The sequence below is a fragment of the Primulina eburnea genome, chromosome 1 (genome assembly GCF_022965805.1).
Source record: "Primulina eburnea isolate SZY01 chromosome 1, ASM2296580v1, whole genome shotgun sequence".
Taxonomy (NCBI): Eukaryota; Viridiplantae; Streptophyta; class Magnoliopsida; order Lamiales; family Gesneriaceae; genus Primulina; species Primulina eburnea.
In genome coordinates, this window is record NC_133101.1 from 61161186 (window position 1) to 61172022 (window position 10837).

The window sequence follows — 10837 nt, forward strand, 5'->3', positions numbered from 1 at the left end:
TTATTGATCGATTAAAATAAAATTTGATAAATTATTAAGAGATTAAATTAATATTTTAATTGTTGAAATAAAAAATAAAAATAAAAATGTGTTGTAATTTAAAAATAAAAATAAAAAACAAATCATGTTATGGTAAAGTTGGGCGAAAAATTTGGAGTGCAGGACGAGAAAATTCAACAACTCGAGGAAAAGCACCACAAATATGAAATATATGTAGTGCAGGGACTAGTTTGCATACCTTCATCCGCTCTTCTCATCCTCCTCGCAGCAAATTTACAGCACCAAATTGCCCCAAATTCCGAACGACCAACTATGGTAATTCCCGTTGAGTATAATCAATTTCTCTTTTTATCTATGATTTTGAAATTTAGTAAATTGTACTGTTAAAGCTCTGAATTTGTTCTTTGACAGGAGAAATTGTACGATCATAGATTTCAGCGTACCGATCAATGGATGCCAGTCTATTCTTGGCTAGAGTTACTGGACACTGATGAGGTAATTAAGTCATCAGACGTATCCGATTGGCTGAATGCTAACCCAGAAATTAGAGATCATCTATATGCAAGGCATTCGCGCTACCATTTGATGCATTACATAAAGAAGTGCCATGTAAAGATTTTGAAGCGAAAGGAAAAACAGGTATTTTTTCTTGTTCGCGGGAGAGGAAATTGATTTACCTTTTTTTTTTGTTGGAAAATCGAACATAAAAAATTAGATTTCTTTTCGAGTTTTTTCAAGTTGAATTGCTCTCTACTTGTTTGCTTAAATGATTACCTTATTATTGCGGAAATTGGAGTTCTTTGTACTTGTTGCTTCTTGTGTTTCACTAATTCCATCTTGCCTTTTCCTAAGAAATTAACTATAAGAGAGGGGAAAAGGCTTTAAGGTACTATGGTGGCGACAGAAAAAAGTTAATATTCACAATTCTTGTACACCCTGTTTTCGAAATTCACTGCTCTGAATGTCATTGATAACAGCGTATCCAGCTAATCAGTCATCCTCCACTGCCATACTCACTGCACCAGCTACAACCTCCAGCACCCTTGCTTCCCTGGAGATACATCTTTATAACATGTGCCATCTTAGTCTCAGTAAAGCCACTACACCCTTGCGAAACCACCCTCCCCTCAATAGCCACTCTGCCCAGTATCATATATCCACTGAGCCACTCCAAAGCCTGTCTGCGGAATTATGATGCCAGTATGCCACCTTGCGCTCACTCCACCACCAGTTTGTAACTGCCCCCCACCACAAGTTGTTCTCCTATCTGCAACCCACCACAAGTTGTTCTCCTAAATGCTGGCAAAAAGTGGTGTACAACTGATGATAAGAGATAGGTTCTTTCCCTGTCAGTTTGTTGCCTTCTAAACAATTGTGTTAGCCATTAAAAGAGAATTCCATGGTCAAGGCTTCATGATCATGAAAACACGACCCCAATTTGCACAACCATTGCATGCCCAAGACAACGTCCAAACCCCAAATAGGTGAAGAAAAAAGAGATCTATAAAGAACTCATGGCCTTGCAATAAGAAAGAAACCCGAGGACAAATTTTATCACACCATAGATGCTGACCATTCCCCATATACACACGAAACCTTTTAGCATTGATGCAATTCAATCCCAACTTTTCAGGTAGCCCTTCTAGAATGAAATTATTATGGCTTCCAGTATTTTCAACAGGAACATTGCTGTGTGTGGCTGTAATACGGAAAATTCTAGGATTCGATGCATTATTAAGTGTGTGTAAACTAACCTCAAGGTCCTCACCTGAGTCCGCGGCGGCCTGGAGGCTATCATTTGCAGCGAACTGTACGGGGTCATCGTCGAGATCATGTCCCAGCAAGATCATGACTCGATTCCCGTTTGCATTCTTGTCCTGAATCTCTGCTAGAGTTAATTTCTTGAATGAACCGCTGGATGCTGTAGGAGACAAAGCACCCAGTGGTTTTTGGACATGGACAAAGTAGCGGTCTGGCATGCCAGAGAAGATAAAGTAGCTTGTTGAATGTTTCACTGGCCGCGAAACAAAATGGCTAAAATTGGCCTCCAATTGGCGCATGGCTTCAGATATGTCTTAGCTCCTGATAGCTCAACAAGAACACCGATGATAGTGATGAACACAATTCGAGTTTGTGCTAACTCCTTAAACATAAAAAAACAATCTCAACTTTCTGGAAATCTCTCTTTTCCCCTCCATTTACAATTTATACTTCCTCTAATTTACGGAAAACAAGATAAGAAACAACATGATAAATTTGCAACTAACTAAAAGGATGGAAATGATGCTCTGCCATTCACTGACGTAATCTTTCACCCATGTGGGTTTTTGTTGCTTCTAGAACGATTATGCAGCTTTCACTCTCTCCTTCTGCACGTGTATTTGTGTCATGATTGGGATTCGGATCTTTCTGTTCTTGGTCTGCTTCATTCACAATTATCATCACTGCTTGGTCAACATTGAGTGGAATGGCCGTATCAGAGAGAACCTAAAAACGAAATCAACTGAAACCTAATATTTATGATACTTGATGATCTTGTCCGTCATTGATCTCTCAGCAAAAGTGCTTGTTCGGAGAGTGGTGTTATATAATTGTGGCCTTGGGCAAGTTACAATTATTTCTTTTCCAAAGACGATGATGAGAATAATTTTGCCATTCACTTGTAAACTGTTTAAAATGCTTTGAAATTTCCAAAGTGCCCGGTGGGCATCATTTTTTACTTTAGCCAGAGGTGCAATGGTCTATTGCCTCTTTCAACTAACACACTGGTGAAAATGCAATTGAACCATTGGATTAGCCTTTTAGATACTGAATCTTTGGTGTAGGATAAGACGCTTGGCTAAATTTCGTGCTAATCCTCTTTTATTTCCTTTATTTTAAGATCTCCAGCTGCCATTTATTTTTTAATTTGAACATTTTATAGTTTTATACGTGAAATAGACTCTTAACTCTCAATCTGTTTCCAAATTAATCAGGGATTGATTGTTGCTAAGTTGCCTCCTCCCACTAGAGTTCATCAGACTGTTCAAGTAAAAGCTACCGAGTCTCCTCATTCTACTGGTAATTCCTCAAAGTAGAAATTTGTAACTGGATTTAGTTGTCAAACATGCATCCATGGGAACTGATGCATTATTATCGTAGAGAAAACTGTTGAATTGGTTGTGTAACAAATAGCCACACCTACTCCAGTGGTTTCTACATGTACTTTAACTAATGAATTAAACCTTCCTTTTTTTCTTTTTTTCTTTGTAGAAATAAGTCTTGAATTTCATTACTGACTTAGAACAATCTCGACTATAAAAAATCTTTGATCTTTCCAAAGGTTATGCAATCCATGTTATCAGGACATCTACATAGAGATATAGCATACTTCCTACTTGGATATTAATTCTTTATATTTTTCAATCAGTGGGGGTAAGTACTTTTGGACGTTGTTGTGCATAGGTTTTGCATATGAAGAAGTTCTAATAGCTTCACGATTATTGCAGGCAATGATCCTAGCACCATACCCAAAGGCAGTGAGATGTATAGAGCGAAACATAGCGAAGCTTCTCGGAAATATGAGATGTAAGTAATGAATATATCCTTCTTTCGCTCTCAATCTGTAAAAGTGGATCGGTTTATTCCAATTTCTCACGCATGATCTGTTGTCTTGTTGTTCCAGATTAGTAGAGTTGGAGAAACAACTCATACCTCTCTTTGGAAAACCGCCATGAGCCAGAATTTGCTGTCGTAGGCTATTGATATCCAGTTGTGTGTATGCAAAAGTCGATCCTATGATGTCACACTCATATGACTAACAAAATCAACTGGCATGAGGAAAATACATTTAATCTCGAATCACGTTTAACTAATCTTAATGGAGGATATCATCAATCCCCACACTATATGACTTTCTTGAATAATTATTTCAACATGCGAATGGTTATTGATAGTTTCTCAATGAATTTCTTGGTGTTTCTCAATGAATTTCTCGGTTTTTTAAGAGATGGTTTCACGAAAAGATCGACTCGATCCATATGTAGAATGAAAAATAATATTTTGTGATTAAAAATAATATTTTTCGTGGGTCGGATTGAATCGGAATTTCGTCTCACAAAATTGATCATGGAGAAAGTCTCATAAAAGTTTTTTTTTGGTGTAATAAAATAATAATATTAGACTGCATGCATGCTTAGGAAGATCACACGGTATCTTTCTTGGACTCCAAAAATTAATTTCTAATTAACAATCTTGGATTAGGAAAATTAAATTTTATTATAAATATATATTGTAAATTAATTAATTTAACACTGTTCATCATGAAATTGTATGGGATCCTTGCTGTTCAGAGTCATGTGCCGCGAAATGTATGCTGAGCAATCTTGAATTATTTAATTTAATTAATTAATTAAAATTATGGTTTCTTTTTTTAAAAAAAGAAAAAAAGATATATGGTACAAAATTTTTAATATATATTGCTTTAAGTTGATAACTTTTAGGTTGTGAACTGAAAAGTGCTGCAGCAATTGCCTTCTCAATGAGATTATAAAGATCATCGGTGATCACAAAAAGATTGGGCAATGATTTGGTAAAATAAAAAGTTCATTGACTAATAATATTTGGCCAACCAGCAAAATATTAATATTTCTATACTTTTTTAAATAGGAAATTAATTCTGAGCAACGAACCTTTCGTGTGTTTTATTATTAAAAAAAACAGTCGTTTCCTATGTATTGAAATACATATAGGTTATGTTCGCGAAGAATAATTTAAAATAGATGAATTTCGATTATAATTTTATTGTTTACAATGAAACAATGAATCAAATCTTAAATTCACACATTAATTATTTATATATTAATAAGATAAAGTACAGTGAATTTCAAATGACACTATTATTTCGTAAGAACTTGAAATCTATCATAATTAACATAAATACTATACAAATGTGTGATGAATGGATTTGAAAATTATGATCTTATTTATATAAATAACAAAAAGATATTTTAAATCTATGGATTTAAAATTCATCAATCCAAATGTAGCAACAGATAATACGGTAGAGTCTTTTATAAAACTGTTTAGAATCTTGAAGTTATTAAACGAGCTCTATACGTAATTGTAGAGTACCAACATCTTATAAGCATTTCAAAGATTTCTTCACATTTAATTTCTTGTTGTATAGTCTAAATTTGGACTATAATCTTATAAGCATTTCAGATTTCTCCACATTTAATTTCTTGTTGTATAGTCTAAATTTGAACCATAGTCTAAATTCATCAATCCATGTGCAAATGAAAAATAATGTCCAAAAATTTAAATCCTCCCTCTTATATATATTTTTTCTTCTGAAATTGCAATAAATATTGGTCAAATTGTTATTATATATTTGAAAAAAAAGTACCATATGGAGCCATCCCATGTTAATATGCCAACTTAGAGTTCAGAAGTATTCCTTTTGCCTTTTTTGACTCGTAGAAATTATAAGATTCCCTGCGGATATAAATAAAATGTAATTTAAAAAGTTTGTCATTATATATGATATTTATATTACAATTTTAAGAACATTTTTTTTTTCAAATAAAAGTGTTTCGGATTTTTAAAATTTATCTTATTCACGTTATACAAAATATATAAAAAAACATATTAAAGAATATTTTAAATTTTAATGTCCACCACGTCCTATTTTGAAATCTTGGCTACGCTAGCTAGAAGATGCATGTAATATCAAATGTAAAATATAGTTTGGATGAATGTCTCACTTAGCTTTATATTTGATATTCAAGATATTGTATTTATAGGCTCCAATAAATATATACACGTTAAACACAAGAATATGATCGTTTGAGAATATTCTGGACAATTTGACACTAAACAGTGATTTCAGCCTTGATGGAAGCTTTTCCCGAGCCAGACTGATTTTGAGGTCCATTGTCAGTTAGGTTCGTCAACTAGAATGATCATCCAGTTGGTCTCGTCAGCTAGTCTGGACCAAACTGTTGAGGTCTGCTGAAATCGGCAAGGGTGATTTCAGCCTGTGCAGAAAAAGTAGATTCATCGTCAATTGTCAACATCTTAAGCTCCGATTCAGAATTTAACTTGTGAATATGATTTGTAGATAATCGTATTAACACATGATAAATCGTTTCATTTGGATAACCTAGTTGATTAGGTTGACCAAAATACCACAACTGCTCATGACCAACTGATTGTTGTTTTCGTTGCAATTAGTTTGGTCTTGTAACCATCAGTTTGCCTAGATAACCTTCGATTTATCTCAATTTACGTGAGATACGACTTGTCCCAAATTGACTTTTCTGTTCAGTCATACTGGCAGCTGGTCATTTTCATCTCGGAGCTGTAAGATATCATCAAAACACTGCAGCTCGTCGTATTTTCAGCTTGGCAAAATTCAAGTTTCAGCTTCCATCTTAAATTATCAACTTCACATTTGACTAAATATGTTAAAAACAAAATAATAAGTTTTGTTATCGTCTAAATAAAGATTTAAAAGTAATGATAGTATAACATATCTTAGATGCATGCTATGCTTTTGACTATTAAATAATTTTCCTACTTCAAATCCCTTATATAAAGACAAGCTACCGCATTGCACAATCTCATGCAATTGCATGTCTTATTCCGAGGTTTCACATATGAAAAGCAACCTAGTACAATAATATTACAATATCTTAGGCTAGTATATATATAAGTAGTATCGCTTTGCTCATATATATGATCTCATATTAGCTTCCAAGCATCTGATCTCTTTCTATATACAACAAATACAATGTCTAGCCGGAGGTCACGATCGAGGCACTCAACGGGATCATCAAGAATCTCGGACGATCAAATCAACGAACTCGTGTCTAAGTTGCAACAGCTTCTTCCTGATGTTCAAAACCCTCGCTCACGGTTAGGCAAGGTACTCGTGTTTTGCGTCGGGATTTTTTTGAAATTCCATTTTTTTATAAAAAAAATTAAAATTGCACGAGGAGTACTGACTATCAATTTAACGTCCATGGTGGTATTTTATTCGAAGATAGTTTAAAGCATATGATGATCAAGATAAAAAAATTAATTATATTTTTTAATAAAAAAATCATGGACGTGAAAATGAATGCACAGATATAATTTAAGAAGTCGTCAAATTAGTAGTGTACTCATTGGTAAGACGCGTAGTTTATTTAATTAATTTGATTAATGCGATTCACCATCCCCGACGCTTTGAAGATGAGCTTGGAACTATGAGATGCAAATATTAAACTGAAGATTCCAATTGGATCAATCAATTAAATATTATTTACTCTTAATATGTTTAAATTATTTATATATGATTTTTTTAAACATTTAGATCTTAATATATAACGCCACGTAATAATTAAACATATATAGTGGTCAAACTCAAAGTGGATCCAAGAATTTAGTTTGAACTTGTCTCACATAATATTTTCGGAAAATAATTAATATATTTCCAAGAACCACATAAATCTGAATTTATTTTAGGGAAAGAAAAAAAACTATCCCAAACTCGTGATAATTCGCCCTTAATCGCCCACCCCCGTCGAAAATTTTTTAAATCCGTCTTTTAAATATTTTGTTTCGATATATCAATTGTATTACATGCAGAATTCGGCATCAAAAGTGTTGCAGGAGACATGCAACTACATAAGAAGCTTGCATAGGGAGGTGGATGACTTAAGTGAGAGGCTATCGGAATTGTTGGCGAACACCGATACCACTCAAGCAGCTCTCATCCGAAACTTACTCATGCAATGAATACATTCCTTATTTTCTTTCTTTCTTCCACCTTTTTTTTTTTAGTTTTTTAATTTTTTTATCTAAGTTCGATCTTATTATCGGTCATTTTTCTACCCTTTATTAAGAAGTTTTAACTTTTATCGATTGGGGACGTCGATTCGACTGCGCAATAAAATGGATTTATTGATTTAGCATACTACTTCTAATTTTTCCCCCCTTGTTTTGCTATATACTTGTTTAACCAGATGGAAACAACCAGGGGCGGAGCCAGGATTCTTAAATACCTGGGGCTGGCTCCATCATGTGATAAACAGTAATAGATTTAGTTAAAATTGAACCGAATATTCTAAATCGAATTAACTGAACTTTTTTCTAACAAATCGAACCGACCGAACTTTACTACGAAAACATAACAAACCAAATCGAAAAAATCGATTATTTCGATCAGTGACACAATCAACCGAAATTTTAGATTTTTTTTAAATAATCGTGTTTTAAATAAAAAATTGCAATATAAAAATTGGATTAATTTAATTTTTATTTATTAAAAAATATTTTAAAATATAGTACTATTGTATGATAAATTTTATTAGAAATTATAATATTTATATCATTGTAAACTTTATTTGATCGCTCTACTTAGTAGGGACAATTATTGCATCTCAACACCGAACCAAATTTTAAAATTAATTCATTTCAATCTATTATTTAGTTGAAATCGATATTTTATTCACTCATATACTGTAATTAATGTTTTACAGTTATTTTTGATATATGTTCTTTTGGTTTAAAAATAACTTGACAGTTTTATTTTCTTCATTCTCTGAGTTACTTAACTAGAAAAATTCAATATTCTCAACATTTTATAACAAATAATTATTTCTCAAATTTCAAACTTATTCAATTTTCGGTTATTATAAATTGAAAAATCACAAAACAAGTCCAATAATAATTGCACATCAATAATCATTATACGTTTCAACCAATTGATTATTATTCCGAAAATATGCAACAATAGATTTTTAGGTTAAAAATTCAAATTCCAAAATTCATATACATCATAAGATAATATTATTGTAATTTGAATAATCATATCTAAATATTTAATATAATTTTAGAGTCGTTGAATTTTTTTTTATCTCAAAGTTGCATAATTTCATAGCATACGACAATAAACAACTCATACACAATAATGAGTTATGATTTATGAGAATTGTTTTATTTTTAATTTTTAAAAATGAGACTCAAAAAATTAAAAAAATAAAACTTATAAAAAATTTGTTTTAATTTTAATATGGCTGAAAAAACATAAAATATAAAATTACTGATTAAATTTTTTTTTATAAAAAGTAGGTGGGGCTGGAGCATCCTATGATTCGGATTATTTCATCATACCCTTGCAGGCACTGCCTGCAGGGATACATCAAAGGGCCAGAATTTTTTCTGGTCCAATTTTATTTTTTTTTAATTTTTTTTTTCCCCATGAGGTGGAATCTCAACCACTCATATGGGGTGTGGGCACTGCCCATAGGGTTAGTTCGATTATGGGTGTGTGGGCAGTGCCCACACCCCATATGAGTGGTTGAGATTTCATCTCATGGGGAAAAAAAAAATTAAAAAAAAAATAAAATTGGGCCAGAAAAAATTCTGGCCCTTGCAGGACTGCAGGGGTAGGATGAAATAATCCATATGATTCTATGGGAGAGGTGTCTGAGTGACCTAGTGATTCTATGGAGGATCCTATGCTTCACTCGGATGACTTGGAAGTTGGACCAATGTCTTCTCAGGAAAAATGGAATCGAGCCATATGGATGTTTCTTCTGAGCCCCTATTCCTCCAGGAGAACACTGGTGCCCTTGAGTCGAGGGCTATGTTAATCTCTGCGGTCACTGTTGAATCTTCGGGGACTTCGGAGGTAAAAGGTGTCCTCGTTGTCGATTGCCCAAACTTGCCCGTGTGGCTTTGTCTAATCCCATGGAACATGGACCTGGGGAGCCCCCTGCTAAAAGTCTGAGGGAGCACTTTGAGCACTCAGTTGAGGTTAGTAAGAAACTCGAGCACGACTCAAGCTTAGAATCTGCAAGACTCACACATTTTTTAATTCCCATCATAACTTTTGTTTCTTGTTATTAGGAGGAATCATCAAGATTATGAGTAAAGAGATGAATTTCATTGCCTGTAGAGTTCGTCTCCAAGATATATCAATGTAGAAAAATTAAATTTCTCCATAGATAATTTAAACATAGAAATTCGTATGATACTATCTCATTGTAAGGGATTATCTCATTGAGAAATTCTGTGAGACAAATCTCATACTCGACTTATGATCTCATAAAAAAATTATATTTTATTTCAAAATTATTAAATTTTCATTCTAATTCAACACTAATAAATATTATTTTTTAAAAATAATATTTATTAAGAATATACCAAAGTGTGACATGTTAAATTTGAAAATTAATAATGAGTGCGTTGAATGAGTCAGAGTGGACAACACAAAACCCGTTGCCGAAAAATTCGCATAATTTGCTTTCCATCTAATCCTTGAAAACTTATCCAATTTTATTTTTTAAACAAAGCTTATATTTGAAAAACGTCTTGCTCACCTTGGTTTTGTGATTTGTTCGCTTTTCTGATTCTGTTATCGTAATTCATAAGTTGTTTGTTTTAATATTGGAATTGCCTATAAGGAGTACTGTGATTAAGCTTTCTGAGTCTGCTAATAAGCATTCGGTATCAGTTGGTTTCTTCAAACTTGCTTTAGAAACTGGATGTGAGGTATATATGATGATATTTTGTAGCTTTTGAATGCTTATTTTTATTCTTTTAAAATGAAAAATTAATTATTCTTTGTTTGGAATTTTGAATCAAATGTTAGTGACGGTTTTTGTGTTTTCCAAGTTTGTCCTTGTATAAGTGTAACTATGAATTCCGTCATTTATATTTTTAGATTTGTTTTCCTGCATGCATTCTTTCTATATGAATGATGCATGTTAATCGGAAGCATCAACGTAACCTTATTTCCATTTCTATGTATTTGTTGCCATGCAGTCGATGAAAGACGAGTTCAAAGCATATGTGCACCGCCACAACA

General features: G+C 32.9%; 2 protein-coding genes across 2 annotated transcripts; both read left to right on the forward strand.

Annotated features, from left to right (window-relative positions):
• The first annotated feature begins 129 nt into the window (after nucleotides 1-129).
• On the forward strand, nucleotides 130-3969 carry LOC140809219 (uncharacterized). The gene is made up of 5 exons (XM_073166752.1): nucleotides 130-315; nucleotides 412-639; nucleotides 2976-3060; nucleotides 3489-3567; nucleotides 3665-3969. The coding sequence occupies exons 1-5, from the start codon at nucleotides 130-132 to the stop codon at nucleotides 3714-3716; spliced, it is 630 nt and encodes a 209-aa protein (XP_073022853.1). The 3' UTR covers nucleotides 3717-3969.
• A 2739-nt stretch (nucleotides 3970-6708) lies between these two features.
• On the forward strand, nucleotides 6709-7785 carry LOC140813540 (transcription factor PRE3-like). The gene is made up of 2 exons (XM_073172096.1): nucleotides 6709-6907; nucleotides 7612-7785. The coding sequence occupies exons 1-2, from the start codon at nucleotides 6773-6775 to the stop codon at nucleotides 7759-7761; spliced, it is 285 nt and encodes a 94-aa protein (XP_073028197.1). The 5' UTR covers nucleotides 6709-6772; the 3' UTR covers nucleotides 7762-7785.
• The last annotated feature ends 3052 nt before the right edge of the window (nucleotides 7786-10837 follow it).